Source organism: Molossus molossus, unplaced genomic scaffold (assembly GCF_014108415.1).
Source record: "Molossus molossus isolate mMolMol1 unplaced genomic scaffold, mMolMol1.p scaffold_m16_p_6, whole genome shotgun sequence".
NCBI classification, from domain to species: Eukaryota; Metazoa; Chordata; class Mammalia; order Chiroptera; family Molossidae; genus Molossus; species Molossus molossus.
This window is the reverse complement of record NW_023425399.1, coordinates 113,156,151-113,179,184: the sequence shown is the minus strand read 5'-3', so window position 1 is coordinate 113,179,184 and position 23,034 is coordinate 113,156,151. Positions and strand designations below refer to the sequence as shown.

At 52.7% G+C, this 23,034-nt stretch overlaps 1 protein-coding gene across 1 annotated transcript in view; it reads left to right on the top strand.

The window, feature by feature from the left end:
• The window catches only part of RTTN (rotatin), a 105,987-nt gene that overhangs the window by 72,018 nt on the left and 10,935 nt on the right, over positions 1 to 23,034 (top strand). The window contains exons 33-41 of the mRNA XM_036244541.1: positions 2,469 to 2,562; positions 4,111 to 4,303; positions 5,915 to 6,005; positions 7,986 to 8,139; positions 11,515 to 11,652; positions 14,436 to 14,653; positions 20,300 to 20,405; positions 21,332 to 21,429; positions 22,480 to 22,557. Coding sequence (XP_036100434.1) covers positions 2,469 to 2,562; positions 4,111 to 4,303; positions 5,915 to 6,005; positions 7,986 to 8,139; positions 11,515 to 11,652; positions 14,436 to 14,653; positions 20,300 to 20,405; positions 21,332 to 21,429; positions 22,480 to 22,557 — 1,170 coding nt within the window. The remainder of the gene's footprint in view (positions 1 to 2,468; positions 2,563 to 4,110; positions 4,304 to 5,914; positions 6,006 to 7,985; positions 8,140 to 11,514; positions 11,653 to 14,435; positions 14,654 to 20,299; positions 20,406 to 21,331; positions 21,430 to 22,479; positions 22,558 to 23,034) is intronic.

Sequence of the window (23,034 nt, the reverse complement as noted above, 5' to 3'; positions counted from 1 at the left end):
GAGAATGGTGTTCTTTGTTTAAATTAATTCCAACCCCCCGTAGATTACCCAGGATCGCAGAACCTGCATGTTTCAGCGAGAAGGAAAATAAGAGATTCTAGTTTCTGAGTATTAGTAATTTGGGCCACTGGGCTGTGTACAATGAAAATTAACAAGTGCGGGGTTATTTTTATATATAAAAATTTGATTCTATTAATACAACTTAGCTATTGAAGGTCAGTGATAACTCAGTTTTTCTAACAAGGACTTCCTATCTGACAGTGGGATGACTGCAGTGGCGGGTGACTGTAAAGCGTGTGTTCTCTGTGCAAGGCGCCTACTAGCTATAAATAATGTGCTTTTAGAAATTATTAGGAAGAGCAGATCATATTTGTTGTGGGTTTTTCTGTGTTTTGTGCTCATTTTGATGTGTTTGAAGTTTTCCATACTCATTAGAAAGCTATAGCCATTTCTATGAAGTGCAGACATTTAAAGAAACTGACGGAAAACATTTTGAACTAGATTTCAGCAATTTTATTAATCAGGGAACTATCACTGAAATAAGTAAAATGGGTTTGGGCGCCTTATTTTATATTTGTACTAAAACATGTTTTCTTAATTTTGGCAAAAATCTTTTTTTATATATATAACAAAACTTGATGTGTGGAGAGAGTGAACCTCTCGGCCTGCGGGGGCCTGATGAGGACACGCTCGTTTGCTGTGTGCTGCTGCCCACGCTCAGCTGCTAAATGCTACCACTTGGCGGTGGTGCCCTTGCACAGCCAAAGGAGCAGCGTCCTAGAGAAGGTGAGGGTTTGCCCGAGCATCGCAGAGCACAGGGGCGGAGTAGCCAAGCTCTGGGATGTCCGCTGTCTTCCGTCAGTGCGGTGCGGCATGGGACCCGTGGCCGTGTCCTGGTCTGCGATGGTCCTGTATGCGAGTGAGAGAGCCTAGGGGACAGGCCAGACTCTTGCAGGTCCTTCTGCTGCTTCCTTCAGTGGGTTTTCCCGAGCTCTCTCTGTACACCGTACGCGATCCATTTGAATCACGAGCCTACACAGGTACAGTGATTTCAGGCTCCAGCTGTACCTTGGCCAGAATTGCTGATTGCAGACTGTGAAGCGTCCCAGTGTTCCTGCCCTTGGGCCTGTGGACTAAGGGTCCCTGGTAAAAATGGACACGTGGACCCTCAAGTCCCTTCGAAACTTCTGTGCCTCACTTTGCCATGTTTTAAAAATGTTAGTAGATTTGCACCCTGTCTTTTTTCATACCACAAACCTGCATTTTATTCCTTTGTTCTCTTTTAATTAAAAAAATCAGTTTTTAGTCACCAGTGCTGCATTTGATGAAAGAGGAAAGTATTCAGAGAACAAACTTCTTTGTGTAATGCAGAACGTGTGAGGCATTTTCTTTATAAGATGAGAAAATGTCTTTAAATTCAAATTCTACTTTGACAAGGTAAATGACTTTACTGTTTCAGAGGGACTCTCTTACAGTTGTAACTGCTTATGTTACAGTGCAGCAGGATTGAAAAAGCGTCTTCAGTTATCATGTCTGTTTATAAACACATCTACGGAAAGGTATTCTCTCTCAGAGTTTGTAAGCACAGTGCGGGGCTTTGAGCACCGTGGCTTGAAGTACCAGAGTCTCTGCACTAACAGGCTTTGATTGCCTCTGTCCTACCAGTGAGGTGATGAGGCTGGAAGTCCGTGTACTCCGTTCAGAAAACTCAGTTCCATTTGTAGTGCTGCGTGGATGTGAGTTCTAATCTCAGGCTGTGGACGTGGCAGACGTGAGGGTGAGGGAGGGCGGGACTGGAGCTCCGAGGCCACGTGGCTGACCGAGGGGGCGGCAGGAGCAGACTTAGGGGTTCCTGTTGCAGGAGAACAGCTCCCTCTGGGCTCGTCCTCACGTGCGGTAGGCCACACACGAGACGGCGTCCTCCACTCTCAGCCGAGCCCGCCCCGCCCCACCTGCGAGGGGCGAGTCAGTCCAGCAGCAGAAGTCTGTCCGTGGGAAAGCACGTCCCGCTAACACGCCTGGCCAGCGTTCTGGAGGCTTGTCTGAGGATGTCCTCTGACTTGGGTGGACTTGTGCTGTCATACTGGTCTCAGAATCCCGGTTAAAGTGTGACCTTGGGCCTAGGACCTGGACTGCCTGTAGCGCGGGGTCTCACATGGACTCCAGCTCCCAGTAGCTGACCCTGGGATTCTAAAGTTGACCAGTTGTTATGTGGATGTCAGGGTGATAAGTAACATATTTATATTGATGTGTATTATTAAATATAATCAAGTAAATATTCCTTGAGGATTATTTTCAAACAAGCACGGGTTTGGGGGTTGAACCAGAGCAGTTCAGGTAGACCAGCAGGTGTGGTCATGTTGTAAGCTCTCTGCTGAAGGACATCCTTCTTGTGACTGTGCCGCATGTGCTCCATTGTCTACTGCTGAGTGATCATTGGGAATAAATGTTTCCTCGCTGGTCCACAGGTGACGCCTTCGTCTGGGAGCACGGGACTGTCGCCGCCGGCGCCCTCCGCTGCGTCTCTCCCCGAAGCCTCGCACGACCTGTTCGTGGCCCCAGGTACCCTTTGGGAAGACACGCTGCTTTCAGAAAGAAAAGTGACAAGTCGTCCAGACATTTTGGAAGTAAATGTCTAGATAAGAACAAAATTAAATAAGTCCCAGAACAAAATGTGTAGATAAGAACAAAACGAAATGTCACAGGACATGATGGAATAAATTAGAATGAATATATCAGAAAGTAACAAAACAAATACTTTTAACTAATAAATGGGAATTTGCCATTCAAAACATAGTCTGATTGCCATATGGTTCCTTATTAGTTAAGCATAGATAATTGGGGAGCTGATGACTGTTAACTTCGTTTTGTCCCTCCCTTGGAAACACACTTGCCCACGGTAGTCCCCTGGAAACAAAGAGAATCTGATCCTAAGCATTTTTCAAAGATTATGCTTCCATTCTGAAGCACAGTCCTCCTCATGGGATGTGCTGAAGACTCCGCGGGGGAACAACCAGCACCCGACCTGCCCGGACTGGCCTGAGCTGGTCACCGAGAGTCAGGGTCCTGAGCCACCAAGCCAGACGGTAGCGCCTCAGGTCAGGGCCCAGGAGACGTGTCGCTCAGTGCAGGGCGTGATCCCAGCCTGGACCCAGTAAGGAAGGAACTTGGTCCTTTGCTATAGAGGGTGCTGTGGGCAGTTGCATAGTTTGGAGAAGATCTGTAGATGAGCTGGTACCACTGCTTCATCGTTGACCTCCTGGTTCTGGCCCTTGTCCTGCGATTATGAGAGACAAAGCCCTGGCCAGAAGCTAATTCAGTGCTGGAGGGACTATGTCTGTACTCACAAGCAGTTCACAAGGAGATAGGCAGGTGCGACATGAAAGGTGAAGGGCTGATATGTAGGGAGCTGGTGGAGGGATCTGGGAATTCTCTGTGTTTTTGTAAACCTGAATTTAAAGTACAATGCTTCTTTAACACGGGGCGTGAGGGTCGGAAGGAGGGTTTGGAGGCAGGTGAGCTTTCTTAAGGCCCCCCGCAAGCCTTCGAGGGAAGCCCCGGCGGGCGGCAGGGCCGACGGACCTCGGAGAGCTGGCCGGTGCTCACTGGGCAGCGCGGTGCTCGTCGGCCCCGCGGCACCCCACCTGGCCGGGCTCTGTACTCAGCAGCTTTCCCAAACCCCAAGCTGTTTTGAATTGGGAAACTCTTCTGGCCCCGGAGGTGCAGGAAAGGGATTGTGGGCCGTGTGCGTGTTCTGGGTTCTGAAAGCTGGGGACAGCCCGAGCGCCGCCCTCCTTGACTTGGCTCTTCACTGTCACTCCGGGCAGACACACACGTGTGTACTTGTGTGCACGGACACGTGTATACGTGCGCACACAGACACACACGCTCGTGCCCACACGCATACATGTATGTCCGCACACTCACACAGTGGAGGTCGATGTCTGATTCCCTGGCCACTGGGTCGAGATCAGCCGAGCACGAAGGGAATTCCCCACCCGTCCCTCTCTGGCACATCCAGGAACTTCCCTCTGAGTGGCAGGACTTGGGACTCGCACATAACCATGGAGTAGACGTGACGGTGACTTTCTACACTGGTTTTCGTTCTAGGTCAGCCTGCAGGAGCATCCCCACGGCGTCCTCGTGACTCGTCCCTTTCTGCTCCTCTGCCCCGCCCCTGCGCCCTGGTCACCCCGCCCCTGCTCTCCGCGATGTGCAGCCTCCTGGACAGCCTCCTGGTGACCGTGCCACAGGACACAGCAACCGCCCTCCGGCAGGCTCGGCTCATCCAGCTGCTCTGTGGGTGAGAGACGCTCCTGGCAGGGCAGGGTGGTGGAGTGGGCCACAGGGTGGTGGAGGCGGGGTGGTGGAGGTGGGGTGGTGGAGGCGGGGTGGTGGAGACAAGGTGGTGGAGGCGGGGTGGTGGAGACAAGGTGGTGGAGACAAGGTGGTGGGGGCGGGGTGGTGGGGGCGGGGTGGTGAAGGCAGGGTGGTGGAGCGGCTCTCAGGGTGGTGGAGACAAGGTGGTGGAGGCGGGGTGGTGGAGACAAGGTGGTGGAGGCGGGGTGGTGGAGGCGGGGTGGTGGAGGCGGGGTGGTGGAGGCGGGGTGGTGGAGACAAGGTGGTGGAGGCGGGGTGGTGGAGACGGGGTGGTGGAGACGGGGTGGTGGAGGCGGGGTGGTGGAGACAAGGTGGTGGAGGCGGGGTGGTGGAGACGGGGTGGTGGAGACGGGGTGGTGGAGACGGGGTGGTGGAGGCGGGGTGGTGGAGGCGGGGTGGTGGAGACAAGGTGGTGGAGACGGGGTGGTGGAGACGGGGTGGTGGAGACAAGGTGGTGGAGGCGGGGTGGTGGAGACAAGGTGGTGGAGACAAGGTGGTGGAGGCGGGGTGGTGGAGACAAGGTGGTGGAGGCAGGGTGGTGGAGACAAGGTGGTGGAGGCGGGGTGGTGGAGGCGGGGTGGTGGAGGCGGGGTGGTGGAGGCGGGGTGGTGGAGACGGGGTGGTGGAGATAAGGTGGTGGAGGCGGGGTGGTGGAGACGGGGTGGTGGAGGCGGGGTGGTGGAGCGGCCCGCAGCCGTGTCCGCGGCTCACTGTGCGGCCTCCCGGCCGGGACGCACCTCCATCCTTTGCAGGCCTCTGCCAGAATTGCCAGCATTGTCCTGACAGCTTTCATTTCACATCTGTCAAAGCACTTGTATTGGTTTGTTGGGTTGACCGTTAAGCTCCCCTCGTCAGAATATCCTGATTCCGTAAAATTCAGAGGCTTTAACCCTGTTTGTGTCCATCACACTCAAGGAGCATTTAGTTCCCTTGATCGCTCTGACTGGAAGCGGAGGAGTTTGCGGGTTAGCTCCCTAGAAATCAAATCAGAATATGTCCATGGGTTGAGAAATCATTTAAACATTCATTTGGAGTTGTTTTGTTATGGGAGACAAAGTATTGTCATAAAATTTAGGGAAATTGTAATTTGGTTCTTTCATTTATCTGATGTCAGTAAGCTTCTGACATAACTTTTTCTGATTTTCTTACTGTCCATATGGTTTAGTAAGAGAGGCCTTAGGTACTGGACTCAGGCCACCTCAAGGTCTAATTAGAGGCCATCCACTCACTGGCTTGGCAGCCGGGGGAGGCCCTGGTCTGGAGGGTCCCTGATGGCCCTGCTCCAGGGGTAACGGGGTAACACGCTGCCTGATGAGGTTCCCGTAGATATTTTTCTTTGGATTCTTTGCTTCCCACACTTACCTGGTAAGATCTTTTCCTCTGTTATGAAATAGCCTTTCATAACCATGTATCAACTTTCTTTATAAAAACTCCCTTGCACTCTATTCAAGGTTACGTTCAGACTTCCAGTCTGACTATCAGTCTTTCCTTGGGCTCCTGCTCACCCTCTGGGGGGCGTTTCTGTCCCTGACAGTGTTGCGGATGCTGCCCCCCTCGAGACGTGTGTCCAGGAGCTCGGGGCCCTGCTGCCTGCGCCGTCCCCTGTGGAGCACACTCGGGCACAGGTGAGTGTGTGCCAGGAGCGTCCGCGCTGCGGGTCCGCTCCCCGAGGAAGAGCAGGCTGGGGTCACGCGTGGGTGACGAGGTCATCTGAAGTAGGTTTCTGGGCGTTTCCGTCGGGACGTCTTTGGACGTGGGAGAGAGCACTGGCATTAAAGACGTCGACTGTACTCCTGGTTCCATCTCTGACCACTGTTTGTTCAGGGCCCGGGGGTCTGCGTGCACAGGAAGAAAAGGACGTGTAACCCCCTCCCCCCATGAGTTAGGCTGTCTGTCTTTTTCACCTCGGTTGGCACTGTGAACAGTTCTGTGTCTTCTCAGAACCCAGTCCGATCAGAACACATTAATAGGCTTAAGTTCTTGCCTGTCCTGAGGGTCTGTATGGAAAGGATGCCTCACAGTTCTGTGTGGAGTGTTGCTAATGGCAATGTTACCTCCACATCGACTTGTGAGAAGTTGCTACGGGATCTATTTGGGTGACATTCCAGGCGGAGTAGACCAGTGTCTCTTGATTGGTGTTGCCTTCTCTGAGCTTCCTGAGTGAGGCAGACGCCCTGTGACAGGGTAGAGGGCGGTGCGCACCGTCTCTGGACACCTGTCCTGCTCAGGGCCCACCTGTCATGTGCGTGTGGGCGTGATGGGCTCCACTGTCCAGCCGTGCAGCCGACGGGCCTCCCGAGGCCTGCTGTATCCCCGCATCTTCCCTGGTGAACAAAGCGTGATCGAGAGCAAAGCCGTGTGTGCCCGGGGATGTCATCAGTGACATCTGAGAACGCTAAAGCAGGGGCCGGAAGTGATGTCACAGCTGGGAGGGTAGCATTTCTCCACACAAGGTGATCAGGGCTGGCCTTTCAGACGGTGACATGGGACTTGGAGGAGGTGAGGGAGCTGGCTGGAATGGGCTGTGTTTGGCCTCCCCGAGAAACAGCAGGGCCAGAGAGGCTGGTGCAGAACGTGGGAGCAGACGCGGTCAGGCTGCCGTGAGCACCACGAAGGCAGGGCCTCACCTGTGCGTGTCCACTCGGCGCCTGTGCTGTGCAGGTGCTCGCTCGGAACTCGCAGCACTAACTGCGGGCTCGTTGGGCAACACGTGTGAGCCTCGAAATATTCCCTCGAGGTGCTGTTAGTGGCCTCAGAGTGTGGGGGGGGAGAGAGAGAGAGTGTGTGTGTGTGTGTGTGTGTGTGTGTGTGTGCGCGCGCGCACATGTGCAGAGTGTCTTCAGAACACCTACCTGAAGTTGATTTGTGTGGACTGTCTCATCTCCTGGGGACAATGGATCAATGCGACATCACAGCTTATTCTTTAATTTTTACATATCCAGGGAATTATTTTTTTAAAGAGTGCTTTTGTCAGTGAATACTTTTTATAATATTACAAGCAACATTCCGGAGATGGTCTTATTGGTAATAATGGGGAAGTTTGAATTTTTCTTTTGTAATTAAGAGTAGTATTTCTGTGTTCAAGGATAGTTGAGGGCAAATGTCGAACAATTTGCATTTTATTTGTAGCAATAACTAGGCTGTTAGTCTACCCCCCCTTCCCCCCAGTTATGCACTTTGAAGAGTATTTTGTAAATTTTCTTTCTTTACAAAATTACAAACTTTATGGCTTTGAAATGCCCCTTTCTGCTTTGCCCAGAATATTGAGTCTACAATTTAGCTACTTGAAAAATTATATTTATAAACCTTTCTAAGGTTTTCTTTTTGTAAATGCAATTCAGTAGTTGGCTTTATAAATATTGCTTTGTTTGTTGTGAGTATAGTTGATGTTGGTTAATGTGGCCATTAACAGTATGCTTATGAGAAAAATAATGCTTTGTCTGCTATGTATTTACTTAAGGTCTTTCAAAACTGTGATTAATGTTTATTAGCCTTTTGTTAACTTATTTACAAAGAAGTGACTTACAGTGCATAGAGAGGTGGACACTTGGTCCCGAGATGGACTTCCCATGTGACGCGTCTGTGTTGTCTTCTGTTGCCGACAGGTGTCCTTTCTCCTCGAGTTCCTGGCCTCTCTGTCCAGGCTCCTGCAGTCGTGTCTGCTGGTCGATCCTGACCTTGTGACTCAGGACGAGCTTCTGAAACCCCTGATCACAAACGTCATCAGAGTTCTCACCGTATGCACGGACGATCTGTGTGGTGAGCTTGCTTGTGTCGGTGTGGGGTGGCGTGAATGACATCTGTACCAGATACCACTTCAAGGTTGCATTTCAGCTACTCTTTGCCAGTGTCTGGGAAGCTTTTAGCATGTGTTTGTAGCTAGGATGTGGTGAGAGGTGCCTGGAGACCAGCGGGGGAGGCCTGTGGCGTGAGAAAGGACTGTCCCGAGCTGCCGTGTCCGTGAGGGTGAGGTTCTCTGTGGAGTGTGAGCAAGTGCTGTGAGCTGTCGGTGTTCGTTATTTTTACAAACGACGACTAAGTCCACATGACCTACTAATAACTCATTTGCAGTAAGAAGTGTAAGCAAGTGTAGCATATAATATCAAAAATTTCCTAGGATCTGAAATGATTGAAAAATAAACTGATGAAAAGTTGAATAAAGTACTTAGTAGTAGAGACAGTTAAAAACAGTAGGATCATTATCAGCCTTAACACACAGTGAAATGCATGTCCAATGTAAAGCAGCGTATGGTGGAGCGATCGCCCGCTTGGCACTTCTCTTTGCCTGTGTTCATGTCTTCTGGTCCCTTGGATTTCAGGGGCTGGCGGGTGGGAGTTGAGGCTCAGCAGAGCCGGTCCTCAGCTCATGCTGACGTCCCCGTGGGAGAGGCGCAGTGACTCCCGACTGAGGATCCACGCGTGGCGGTGCTGTCCTCACCGCGCTGACTGGGTTAGCCTGTGCCCTCTCCAGAGGGTGGTCTGGGCCCCAGGAGCAGAGTCCACTCTCTGGGGAAAGGAGCGGGCAGAGTTCTGGCTTCACGTGAGCTGTGGCCCCGCAGAGCTCAACTCGCCCAATAAAATCTTACTTCAAGTGTCTAATTCTCTTCTTGGGTTCCTTGGGTGTCATTTGAGAAAGAGCAGATTGAGCACACGGAAGACGCACAAGAAAGGTGCAGGGTCAGGGCCAGAGCGACGCTGCGGAGCACGGGACTCAGCGCTCGGTCCCACAGTCACAGGCTCAGGGCTGCCGTCCGGCCGCCGCCCACGGCCTCTGAGCCTTCTCGTGGGTCTGTGGCTTCTGTGTGGCTTGGGCTTGGAGAATTAAAGAAGAATAGTATTTATACTGTTATTTAATTATATCAAAGTAGTTAACCATCATTAATTATGCCAAGTGCTGAAAATAGTCTGTGATATCTGAATGTATATCTGTCTAGTAAGTGGTTAAATTAGAAGTTATTTTCTCATATCTAGCAAAAGTTAAAAGTTCACTAAAATAGTTTTTAAGAAATTAAATTCTTTTTCTGGAACAATATAACTTTTGAATAATTCCATAAAATTGATTACATTTCTAGTATATATTTATATGATTTGTAATTTTTGCATCATTTGATACATTTTAATATATGATTACATTAAAAGTTGTTCAGCAAGCATAGTTATATAGTTAAAGATTAATAGCTTTTTAATTTTTAATTTAACTTCCAATTTAAATATTTTATTTGGCCCCCTTAAGCCTGTATTGAATAAAATCAGTAAGCTTTATACTTACTCTTTTTATGTGTAAAGTACAGATATACAGGTAGTAAATATAATATTTGTGGAATCACTATTTCATGGGGCTGGTGATGAGAAAACATGTCTTTTTGGAGCCGATAGTAACACAGAGAGAAGCCCTGAGGGTGGTCATGCAGGCTCCATGGAAGCTGTGCTGTTTCAGATGCTTGATGGAGGCTGAAGAACACCAGGAGGGCCTCGGTTTGCGTGGGGTTAGGCGGCAGCCACACAGACTGTTGCTGGCGTGGGCAGAGCAAGCAGATGTGGGCAGAGCAGGCAGATGCGGGCAGAGCAGGCAGATGCGGGCAGAGCAGGCAGAGAGCAGAGCAGGCAGATGTGGGCAGAGCAGGCAGAGAGCAGAGCAGGCAGATGCGGGCAGAGCAGGCAGATGTGGGCAGAGCAGGCAGATGGGGGCAGAGCAGGCAGAGAGTAGAGCAGGCAGATGCGGGCAGAGCAGGCAGATGTGGGCAGAGCAGGCAGATGCGGGCAGAGCAGGCAGAGAGCAGAGCAGGCAGAGAGCAGAGCAGGCAGATGTGGGCAGAGCAGGCAGAGGGCAGAGCAGGCAGATGCGGGCAGAGCAGGCAGATGTGGGCAGAGCAGGCAGAGAGCAGAGCAGGCAGATGTGGGCAGAGCAGGCAGAGAGCAGAGCAGGCAGATGTGGGCAGAGCAGGCAGAGAGCAAGCAGGCAGATGCGGGCAGAGCAGGCAGATGCGGGCAGAGCAGGCAGAGAGCAGAGCAGGCAGATGCAGGCAGAGCAGGCAGAGGGCAGAGCAGGCAGATGCGGGCAGAGCAGGCAGATGTGGGCAGAGCAGGCAGAGAGCAGAGCAGGCAGATGTGGGCAGAGCAGGCAGAGAGCAGAGCAGGCAGATGTGGGCAGAGCAGGCAGAGAGCAGAGCAGGCAGATGCGGGCAGAGCAGGCAGATGCGGGCAGAGCAGGCAGAGAGCAGAGCAGGCAGATGCGGGCAGAGCAGGCAGATGCGGGCAGAGCAGGCAGATGCGGGCAGAGCAGGCAGATGCGGGCAGAGCAGGCAGATGCGGGCAGAGCAGGCAGACAGCAGAGCAGGCAGATGTGGGCAGAGCAGGCAGATGCGGGCAGAGCAGGCAGACAGCAGAGCAGGCAGATGCAGGCAGAGCAGGCAGATGCGGGCAGAGCAGGCAGATGCGGGCAGAGCAGGCAGAGAGCAGAGCAGGCAGATGTGGGCAGAGCAGGCAGATGCGGGCAGAGCAGGCAGAGAGCAGAGCAGGCAGATGTGGGCAGAGCAGGCAGATGCGGGCAGAGCAGGCAGATGCGGGCAGAGCATACAATCCTAAGATAGCGGCTGCCCTCCGGTTCCTCTCACGTGCCAAGTAGAGAGAAGGGACGAGCTGCCCTTACCCCATAGGGTTCACTGGGACGTGGTCAGCCATAGGCAGAGCGCGATTCTCTTCTGTATCATCGCTTTCCTTGTGGGTCAATTAATAGTCTGCTTCTCCAAAGAAATTCTCTTCTTTGCCATGACTTTGGTACATTGTTCCCCCTTTCGCCCCTACACAAAGCTGCTAGAGGGAAAAAGGAAACAGGAGACCTTTACTTTGATAGAAGTAGCACAGACGACGACTTGTGTTTACAATGTGCCCAGTAAGTACTTACTCAGTTTGCCACACTTCCTGCTGGCTGTCGAAGAGAAGATGTGTGTGTAGGAAGGTGGAGGAGAGGGATGTTTACAAAACAACACAAAGAGAAATCAGTTGAAGTGAACTCATGCTGAATACGTTTGTCTGTTTGACGAGGGCATCCCTCTTCCTGTAAGTGTAACGAAGTGGGGAGTTTTGTATTTTAAAGGGCTCTTTTCCTTTGTCCTGTTTTGACCGACTGGATAGATGCAGAGCTAACATCGGCGTTTCACCAGACGTGGACACATCTACTCGGCCTCCTGGCCACACTCCTGAGGAAGGCGGGGGCTGCCTCGCTGCCGGCCATCAGTGCGGGTCTGGCCGAGCGCTGGGCCGGGGCGGTCGGTAAGTGGACGCGGGCCCTGGCTGGGGGTGTGCTCAGACACACGTGTGCGAGCTCGTACAGTCCGTGTTCTCTGGAAGGAAGTGAGACATGGCACCTGAGAGCAACACCAGGTTTGCTTCAAGACCTCTGCGGGGCCGTTGGGGGGCCCAAGGGTGTGCCTGAGAAACACTGGAACACATGTCGGGGACCAGAAAAGCATGTGGCGTTACGGAGATACATAGGACACGAACACAGAACAAGGAGTGAGTTTCTGGGGTTGGTGTGGTCTGTTGGCTCACGTGCACACGCTCCCTGCACGCGGGGATCTGTGCGGAGAGCACCCTGTGTGCGTGGCCCCGTGGACGTTAGGTCTCCTCTGGCACAGAGACGTAAGGTGTAGTGCAGTTACTTTATGTTTTCCATGTAAGTTGCCTACCAGAGTAAAATGATTATTTTTAACAAATTTTTCATAAAGTCTCTTCTGCATTTTAGCAAAGCCAGAAGAAGCCTTTTTTACATAAATGCTTCTAAGAAACATTTATGTTACTTTTAAAAAATAACCAATTTAGCCCAGCCCGTTGTGGCTCAGTGGTTGAGCGTCTACTCTGCACTAAGAGGCCGCCGGTTTGATTCCCGGTCAGGGCATATGCCCAGGTTGTGGGCCTGATCCCCAGGGGGGGGCATGCAGGAGGCGGCCAGTCAATGTTTCTATCTCTCTCTCAGTCTCCCTTTCTTTCTTTTTTTTTTTAATCCTCACCCGAGGGTATTTTTCCATTTTTTGTACAGATAGAATGGGAGGGAGAGAGAGGAAGGGAGAGAGAGAGAGAAACATCGACGTGAAGGGACACATCGAGTGGCTGCCACCCGCACGACCAACCAGGGCCGGGGACAAACTGCAACCGAAGTACATGCCCTTAGCGGGAACCGAACCTGGGTATCTCCGGACCGCAGGCCGACACTCTAACTGCTGAGCCAAACTGGCCAGGGCTCAGTCTCCCTTTCTTTTTCTCTAAAATCAATAAAGAGAAAAAAAAAAAAATAACCAGTTTAAATGTATTCAAAATTGAATTTAAATTTCCAAGTTATCACTAATTTAATTGACTTTTTTTCACATTTTATTTTATCATTTCTATAAAATGAAATGTATGCTGTATTTTGTAACAGAGTATAGTTTCGGAGTAAGATGTACGGGGAAATACAAGTTCACAAGCAAGGGAACTGTCAGGTGCCTGGACATAGGCGTTCTGAGTTTACCCTGCGGGAATAGGGTCCATTTAGAGATCATATTTTGTCAAGAGAGAGAAACATTGGAAGAGATTGAGGGATTGAGATTGAGATTTTCTTCCGCATCCATGGGGTTTACCACCTGAATCACCAGCACCGCAAAGCAAGGGGCTTTCGGGGTCTCACGGGGCCCTAAGCCAGCTGGTACAGGTAGGCGGGCCCTCTCCTGATGGGTGAATACACGTTTCCTGGGCCGGGGCTGCAGCGACCTCACCCCGCCTGCCCAGGCTGCGGTCATACCTCCATGGCAAAGGCCTGTGACCCTCGAAGCCTGAAGTATTCATTCACTCTCTGAGCCTTCGCAGAAAAAAGTGTGCCGGCCCCTGATTTAAGCCTGTTGATCTGACACTCTTTCCCTAGTGCTAAAATAAAGACATGAAATTCAAAGTCTTTCTACAGACGCGCAGTTTTATATAATAATGGTGCTAATAAAGAATAATCTGCATAAACCGTTAGCTTTGATAATAGTGATGTCAGTGAAATCATAATGAATAAAAATGGTCCTTGGTATTCCTTGCCATGGAGTTTTTGTTGTTTGTCTATTTTCTATCCCACATATGCATATGCATTTAAAATATCTTCTGGTCGCTCAGTAACTTAAGTTGTCTATAACAATCTTGGCTCAAACTTTCAAACTTGACCAATATTTAGACATTATTTACATGAGCATGTTTCTCATGAAACCCCATTGCTGACTAAATTATGTTACTTAAGAACATAAGAATTTCTATAACCTAAATCTAGGTAGAAATTCTCATGGTTATAACTCTTACACAAGTATGAATTCAAAATAATATAAAACTAAGACAAATTTACAACCCATTGTTATCAAAATAATACAATTAATGTAGTGAAAGTTCCGATTAAATCAGTCAGTGCCCACAGCAGGATGTGAACCATGACCGGTCAGTGTGGACTCTGGGGCTGGTCCGCCTGCTGCCCCGCGGCTGTTGGCAGATCGGCTCACCTGCTCTTTCGAGCTGCCGCGAGGGTTGGTGCCCGCGCCGTGCCAATGCCCGCGCCGTGCCAATGCCCACGCCAGTCTACTAAGAACTGTCTGGCACCCTCATGTCTGAAAGCGGAAACCCAGTCACACTTCTAAGGTGACAATCTAGACAATTCAGAGTACAGTTGCAGCAACATTTTTTAGATTAGCAATGAAATAAAAATTTAAAAGTTAAGAACCTGATTTTGTGGGTTCCAGTAGATCCCAAGGAGATCGGTAGTCATCTCTCCCTAACCCTCTCCGTCTGGGTCTCAGCAGATGTCAAGTGTGTGTGCATTTACACTCAGACCTGTAAAAAAATAAAACATAAATAGAACGAAATGAAAATTAAATAGATTTCTTGATTCACTATGTTGTCTTAGTACTGTTTAAATTATTTTTAAATATTAAAGTTATTCTTGTGATACTTGAGCTACTGATTGCTTTACTTCATTAAAAATATGTCAGTGTGATTCACTGTTTTTTTTTAAGGAAATGTTCCTACATTTACATAGGGGTAACCCTCTCTTCCAGATATGTTCTGCAGGTGTGTGGGTTTGTCTGCCACCTGCCCCGCCCTCTGCACTGCCAGCCTGCAGTTCCTCTCTGTCCTCTTGACCGAAGAGGCAAAGCGGCGGCTTCGGGATAAGGGGAACACGGAGCCCGGGCCCAGGCCCACCGTGGCTTCGCTTCTCGGGAACAGTCGGGGCAACCAGGAGTCTCTGGAGCAACTTAATGAAGTCATCATTCAGGTACGTGATTTCTTAATTTTTTCAAAACTTTACTTTCTGCCCTGGCCAGGTAGCTCAGCTGGTTGGAGCGTTGTCTCCTACACCAAAGGGTCGCAGGTTTTATTCCCAGTCAGGGCACGCATCTAGGTTGTGGGTTCGAGTCCCGTCGTTGCATGAACGGGGGCAACCAATTGCTTTCTCTCTCACACTGATGTTTCTCTCTCTCTCTCTCAAATCAATAAACATATCCTTGGGTGAAGATTAAAGAAAACTTTAGTTTTGGTCTTGGTCTTGTAAAAATATTTTTAATCATTTGAATTAAAAAGTAATTAGTACTCATGACCATTTAAATAATAGAAGAGTGTATAAAGTTAACTTAACCATTTCCTGACCAGTTCCACCCACTGATGTTGACCAGAATGCGATGCTACATTCCAAATGAAGTAGTGGTGATCTAAGTTCAGCGGTTTGTTCCAATAGTGTGTCGTATGGCCACTGGGTATATTTCAGGAATGAAGCTATAATTCAGACTTTATTGCCTTTTTAAAGAGTTTGAATCTTTGACAACATGTTCACCTAAGTGGCATTTGGTTTATATGAATGAGTCACATTATTTAAGGTGTTTATGTGTATAGACTTGGGACCTGGTTGTCACATTTGTGAGAAAACGTCCCCTTTCCGAGCTCTGACACTCCTTTTATCCTTTAACTTAGTTTTTGCAATCCTAAAATACAAACCAAGATTTTTGTTTCATCAGAAGCCTCCTAAAATCACTATAAAGTATTGTTATTCTGTAAATATAGCAGACAACCAGAAGTGTTTTCTAAGTTGCACAGTAGTTGTGTACAGTCAGGAGTGTTCACAGATTTCCCAGTACGAGAACCCTCCTTGGCTGTGGTCGCGTGGCGTCCTCGCTCTCTTCCCGCCGAGAGGTGGGCAGTCGTCCACGCGCACCTTGGGAGGGGGGCGGGGAGGAGACCGGCGTCCCTTCCCCGGTGAGCACCGCCGGTCACCGTCCCTGTGCTGCTGGGTGGGGGTTCTGCCCTCCCCTGCCCTCCCCTGCCCGGGAGAGCCCTGTGGCACAGATCTGGTGGGACCACGCTGGAATGCAGACGGGCTGAGAGGCAGGGCCCCGCCTGTGCAGCTCCAACCACCGACCGGCCTGAGGCGAGGGGCCGGTCTCCACCCAGGCTCTGGCCCAGCAGGCTGCTTGTCTCCGAGCTGATAAGGGCCTGATAAGGGTCCCGTGTTTTTGTTTTCCTCGCCAGCAGCCCCTTGTGAAGCTGGATCTCTAGGGGAAAGGCCTCAGAGCACTTCTGAATGTCACTCAGAGGCCACGGCGTCCCTGCGGCCACCACCCCACTCGTCCACTCAGTTTTTCTTCGTTTAAAACCCAAACTGGACACTTTCCCACTGATCTCATTCACCACCAGAACAGCGGCTTCATTCCCCCAGTGACTAGTTGAGCCCTATTTTGCCCTTTAAAGAATATAACAAGCAGGACAACTCGAATTCACACCTTGACACCAGTCTGCCCCCAGCCCTGATCCAAAGCAGTATGCATTTCTGAACGTCGGCTCTGGTGGAGCAGCCTTCTGGGGAGGGGCCCTGGCTCTCGCTGACGCCCCCACGCCGCAGGCGTTTGGGTGACGCGGAGCCCACGTGGGTCCCTGTCCCGCAGTGAGGGCAGCGTGCCAGCCTTCCCTGTCCAGGCTGGAAGGCCCAGCAGCTCCGGGAGCCTTGACCATGGTTCCCGCAGCCAGTCCCGACCCGGTGAATTCAGAGACCTGCAGTCAGGCGTTTTATTGCCCAGCTACTGTCTCTTGCTTGTTGGTGGGGCTGTGTTTCAAGGAATGTGATTAGACTTGTGATGAATGGGGATCCGTGTAGGAATGATGAACCCAGTTAAAATGGTGCACGGAGGAAAACGGACGGGAGCCTGCTCAGTGTGCCCCGCCCTCCCCGTTCCCTGGTTTCTGGGCGTCTGCTGCTGTCGAGGGGATCGTGCTGTTGCCTTCCTGGTCCTGGGCAGGGACCCCTGGCGAGCGTGGTTTTCCTGGAGACTGCTGGTCTCCCTCCATTTCTCCCAGATCACAAACACATCACGTGTTGTGTATGGTGCGGTGCAGTCACCGCTTATCTACGCCGTTCTCCTGATAAGTCATACCCTTCACGTATGATTCATGCGTGTTCCTGTGAACAGTAGGACATGGCGATTGCTGTTTGCTAGAAGGGCCAGGCAAGTGTAAGACAAAGTGAGGAGGCACCTGGGCCCATGACTCGTTCGGGGAAATGTGCGCCCAGTGTGAGATGTGATGTTATTAACGAGCCTATTAAACTACAAACACTGTGTCTCTGCTCTGCTGTATATGAAGGTATGTGAATTAAAACATTATTAGACTACATTAAATAGCAACACATTATAATGAATAATGTTTCTTAATATATGTCCGTGTAAGCTGTGGGTTGTGCCAGGTGTTATAGGAAGCAAAGTAAACTCTAATCTTTAAGTTACCAAAGGAATAGTATTCTAAAATTGGTGTCCTTTAAAGGTATAATTAAATTCTCTGTAAAACTGTACTAAAAAACATTAGATGCATGACCTTCGGTATATTACGTCACCTCTTCTGATTCAGAATGAGGGTTGTACATTATTGCTGGGTTTCAGCTGGCTCTGAATTCTCTGTCCTCCTCACAAATTGTTGTGCTGTAACTTCAATTAAAATGTCTTAGCAGAGAAGTGTTTAAATGGCTGCTTTGTAGCAGCGCCCTGTGTGGGATACGTGTTCAAAGTTTGCTCTTCATACTCACATCTTAAGTAATGTGTGAGTTTAGTTTTCCAGAATTCCGTTTTGAGGTGGTTTCAGGGTTTGAATATCTTCTAAGAAACTCTTAGCTGATTTTTTACCGTAGAATGTTGAACACATTTGGCTTGGTGGAGATTTTGCCTCCCCTAGTGAGATACCGATCAGTTTCCTTCACGAGTTCGTGGAGACGAGATTTCTGTCTTGGTTATTGTTTCGGACACCATGTGCTGATTTCCTGCTGTGGAAAACGAGACTGAAACTCTTCCCACACCCCGCCCACCTACCCAGCCACAGTGGGTTCCCTCCCGATCCCCCAGTATTAGTGTCTTCGGTTGACCGGAGATGCGCAGCCCGGGCTGCAGCCCGTGAACAGCGGACCGAACGCTGACCTTCCTTTGCCTGCCCGGCTTGCTTTTTCCTGAGGCCATTGTATTGCTTCTAACTTGCTGGGTTTTCTGTTATCACCGATAAGCTGCACGTTCCTGGTCAGCAATCGGAGGTCCTTTCAGTGGATTCGGAAGTGTTCGAACTTCTGTCGGCTCGTCCTCTGGAGGAAATCACTTCCAGCCCCTCTGACCTGCTTGGTGTCCCCTTGGGAATGCCCCTCACCGTCCTCCTGGGGCGTCCCTTCCGCTCTGCTGCTCCCTGCCGGCTCCTGCGCCCGGTGTCCCCTCGCCTCCTTTCCTGGGCCACGCCCCCTTTGGGTACAGGCGCGGCCCTCTGCAGCCCCCCTCTGTCCTTCCGCGACGTCCTGGTGGCCGAGGGGAGGCGAGGCGGAGGCCTCACGCTGGGTTCAGGAGAGACTGCCCCTTCCCCGGAGCTCTGCTGTCGGAGCCCTGCAGCCCGGTCCCTCTCCTGGAGGCTCCGCGTCCATTTCCCCAGGAAGGCTCGGGGCTCCTGTACCGCGCGCTGGGCCTCCTGGGGTTCTTCCCATCCTGAGTCGGGGCTGGAATCACGTCCGTGACCTCCCTCCACTCCCTGCGTGTGTGAAATGTCCTGGACGTTTTCCTCTTCCTGGGGAATCTCCTCTTCCTTCTCCATCGGCTTCTGTTTTCTGGTTGGGGCTTTTCTCAGGCCTGGTAACCTTGGTTGTATTTACAACCCGGAGACTCGCGTAGATCGGAAGCCCTGTGCGTCTGCGTGGAGCGTGTCCCCTGCATGCTGCACGGTGGGTTGGGGCGCGCTGTGACCCTGTCTTCCCGAGCTGGTCAGATTCCCTGGAGAGGAGTTTCGGCCCCCTGACTGCGGCGAAAGCCCAGCTGCTGGTGTGCCGCGTGGAGGAGGAGAGAGGGTTGAGGTGTTAGGACTGAATTTGCACTGTTTGCTTCATCCCTGTTTTCAGTGAATACCCTCACCTGCCGGTGTGCCCGGTCCCCGCCGGCGTGCCCGGTCCCCGCCGGCGTGCCCGGTCCCCGCCGGCGTGCCCGGTCCCCGCCGGTGTGCCCGGTCCCCGCCCGTGTGCCCGGTCCCCGCCGGCGTGCCTGGTCCCTGCCAGCGTGCCCGGTCCCTGCCCGTGTGCCCGGTCCCTGCCGGCGTGCCCGGTCCCCGCCGGCGTGCCCGGTCCCCGCCCGTGTGCCTGGCCCCTGCCAGCGTGCCCGGTCCCCGTCGGCGTGCCCGGTCCCTGGCAGCCTGGAGTCCTTCTCCTCTGACAGCCGAGCGCTCAGTGTTCTGCGAGGTCGGGGAGGCCGAGCGCCCGGCTGCACAGAGCTGTGGGTGGGCCGACTCTGGTCATCCCGCTGCTGCTCAGAGGTCTGCAGACTGTCCCCCTTCACGCCCAGCTCCGGGGCTGCCTGGTGCAACCCTCCGCCCCTGCCGCGCAGCGTGCAGACGGGCCTGCTCACCTCCCGCTCGGAATCCGCGTTCGAGTCCGCCTACGCATGCGCTCTGTCCACGCTCCGTCTCAAACTTGGAGCGTGTGTGTCCCATTCTGTCATTTTAACGAGATTTCACAAGGGAATGAAAGGTACATCTGTACACACAACTGTTTCCCTGGAAGTCTTACCTCTGCTCCCTCCATTGCCACGGTTAGTAGGTGAGCAGTATTTTCAGGGAAGTCTCTGGTTTTCCTCAAATCACTGGTGCCCGCAGTTCGCAAGTATTGCCTAGAAGAGCAGTTTTCCCGTGAATGGTGGAGATTGAGTGGACAGGCGGATTGGGGTTCTCGTGGTGGACTGCAGGGTTCACTCCAGGCAGTGCCAGCACCCCCTGATGCTTTCTGCCTCCGCTTTGCACGGTCGCACTCAGCATGGTCTTGATCAAGCCCCAGACGTCTGCTCTGACCACGGCCAGGTAGGGGCCTGCCTGTGGGGGCGGCCTGCGGGGTCTGCGGGGGACTCCCCCCTCTGCGGCCCCGGGCACAGGCCGAGGGTGAGCCCCAGCTGGATGTGGAGTCGCATCTGGAAACTATGCTGCAGTGTGTTTTATGTCAGATTATCATCGAGCCTAATTTTAATCACGATATCATGAAGCTGGTCATTTTTTAAATTACTGGTCGAAGGAGAAGTTGTGGAGTTTGAACGATCTAACGTTGAGAAAGCCAGTGAGGACTTCTTGATTCTGACCCTGGCATTGCTGGAGCCCTCGGAACTGTAGTGAGTGGATGTGTCCCCCGAGACTCCCACGGCCCAGCGTCACCGGCTCGAGCGGACCGCGGAGCCAGCACCAGCGGGCGGGGAGCACAGCAGAGGGGACCAGTGGAATCCCCGCAAGGAGGGGCAGACACCTCCAGAGTGGGCGGTCTGTGCGGTGACCGGTCTGCTGTGCTCAGCACGAGGGTCCCAGTGACCATGACGAACCCGGCGGGTGCGGGGAAGGCAGTGGCCGCGATGCAGGGCCGTGACGTGTTCTGTTGTCTCTGCAGTGCTACGAGGGGACGCACCCCCGGGACAGCCTGAGGGCAGCGGCTGCGGACGCGCTGCTGTCCCTGCTGGCGGCCAGCCGGGCCGCGCGGGCGCTCGCTCTGGAAGGTGGGTCGCGGGCGCTGGTTGCGGGGTGGGGGGACTGCGGACGCTGGCTGGGGGTTGCGTGGGCGCTGGCTCTGGGAGGGGGCCGCGGGCGCTGGCTGGGGGGGGGCTGCGGGCGCTGTCTCTTGGGGGGGCACGTGGGAGCCGGCTCTGGGAGGGGGGCGCGGGCGCTGGCTGGGGGGGGCCCCACGGGCGCTGGCTGGGGGGGGCCCCGCGGGCGCTGGCTGGGGGGGCTGTGGGCGCTGGCTCTGCGAGGGGCGGGCGCGGGCCCTGGCTCTGGGGGGGGGGGCATGTGGGAGCCGGCTCTGGGAGGGGGCGCCCTGGCCGCGTGTGGGTGCAGGCTCACTGCTGGCTCCTTCTCACTCTCTATGGACTCGAGGCATAGACGACTACTCCCAGGGCCACCAGAAGATAGTTAGACACGCATTACTTTAGAGAATATCTAAATATCATAGCTGCTTAAAAATAACACGTTGCTCAGTTTTGTAATAATTGAATATTGGTAACCACAGGCACGTGTCACATACTTGCAAATAAGAACATAGTTTTGATGGTGGTAATAACAGCCCTGGGGGACCCCGTGTTTTTCAATACCCCCCACCACCACTGCAGTGTCTTGTCTGTAGTGAGAGGACACAGGCCCTGGAGTTGGAAGACAGTGACGGCACCACGAGGTCACTGATTTCCCTGGTCATGTGCGTCCTCCCAGTGCAGCCGACTTGGGATTACGGCCTACGTTGAAAACAAGTGGGCTTTAGCCTTTTAGTTCTCTTACATTTTCTCCCTTTGATTCTTTGTTCTCTCACTGAAAATACTAAAACGGAGTTGGTCAGAAGTGAAACGTTGCTTTTGAGAGTTTGATTGATAGCTGTGGCCTAACTCACAGGGCAGTGGCCCATCCGCTCCTCGTTCTGGACTCTGTGTTTCAGCCCACCTGGTCGACAGCTGCATGGAGCAGGTGAAGAACGTGGTCGCCCGGCTGAGCCTGGACTCGCTGCGGCCGGGGCGGGCGGCGCTCCGGAGGAAGGTAGCGCTCTGGGGCCTGCACGCTGGGGCCCTCGCCATGTCCTCGTGCTTGGAACTGGCCCAGCATTTGGGGGAAATGGGCGATGCTTTAGAAGGAAGGCAGTCAGATAAGCTAATGTGATTTCTGCATTAGCAGACTTTGTGCGTGCCTTAGATCTCCTTGGAAGATCTTTAACTGAAGTGCATATGTTTGTTGTTATAAACATTTCGGGGTGTGCGGGTGAGTCTTGGACACTTCGGACCGTTCCCGGCAAGCATGCCGCTGTGAACGCCTCCCCGACTTGCACGCACGCTCGGCCCTGCGCAGCCGCACACCTGGCGGTGATCAAGCCAGTGTCTGCCCGGCCCGGGGCGGCAGAGCTGACGGTCCTGACCTCTGGTTACTTATTGCCTCTGTGACGCCCAAGTGTGTCATCCAGCGTTGAGTCTGCTGGGCTCCTGTTTATTCGACTCGAAATGACCATTGCTGTCACGTAAAACTGTGTTAACGGTAGTAACAGTGGTTAGAGACCTGCCACGCTGGCTCCTTGGGAAGACGGACGTGTATTTGTGAACATGTAAATATGCACACGCGTGCAGAGCACAGGCCCGAGGAGAGCAGGTCACATGATACCTTTTTCTGCTGCATTTGGGAAGAAGCCAAGAAAAGCCGTATTTCATAGTTGAATTGCACAGGGAGTTGCATTCTTCCTTTCCTTCTGGCCTCTTCTCTGTGTAGCCTGAGGCCTTCACTTCATCATGGAAAAGTCAGCGCACACCGATATGATCGAAAACAGTCAGTGCCTGCTTCACCTTATTGAGATGAAGCTTGGAGCAGATTGTATCTCAGTTCCTCCATGGTCGATAGAACAGCAATGGCTTTTTCATAGCCGATGTGCTTCCTGAGCGACGGTCACCTTTCAGAGATCATTAGCTTGTCAGCCCTGCAGAGTGGTGTGGTCAGGGCGGCGAGCGCGGCTGCATCAGGATGGGGCCCGAGGGGCAGGGAGGCTGCACTGCGGGTGGGGTGTGCCCTTGTCCTCACCCTGTTTGTCTGCTTCTGTTTGAACAGGAGGATGGTTTTGTTAAAGAGCTAAGCACAGCCATGCAGCTGCTGCGAAACTGCCTCTATCAAAATGAAGAAGGTAAAGTAAGTAGCACCACCTCTGACCTTCGTGCGACAGCAGGCGGAAATGGGCAGCGCTGCTGTTCGGGCATTGCGATTGTTCCTTGAGCCCTGGTCTCAGAGTCGCTGTCCCTACCTCATCCTTCAGCCTGTGGCCGCACTTTCGCTTTGTCACGACACTCGGACTCGCGTGGGCCTCGCTCGGTCCTGTGTCATGTAGCTCGGCTCGCGGGGATGGGGGGCGGCTGTGTGCCGGGCAGGGCCCTGCAGAGGTGCTGTGAGGCAGCTCTCGGGCAGCGGGTGAGGGCGGTTCGCCCCAGGAGGGGACTGGCTCCGCCCGAGTGCAGAAGGCTGTGTCGCCGGGCGTGGCATCCGCGCGGGAGGCTCTTCCCTCCGGCTCTGCCCCGAGGCACTGCTCTCACCCGGAGGTCAGAGGCACATTGAAAACATCCTTAAAGAGACTCACCCTTTTGTGCTTCATTCGTGATGAACTGGAAAGCG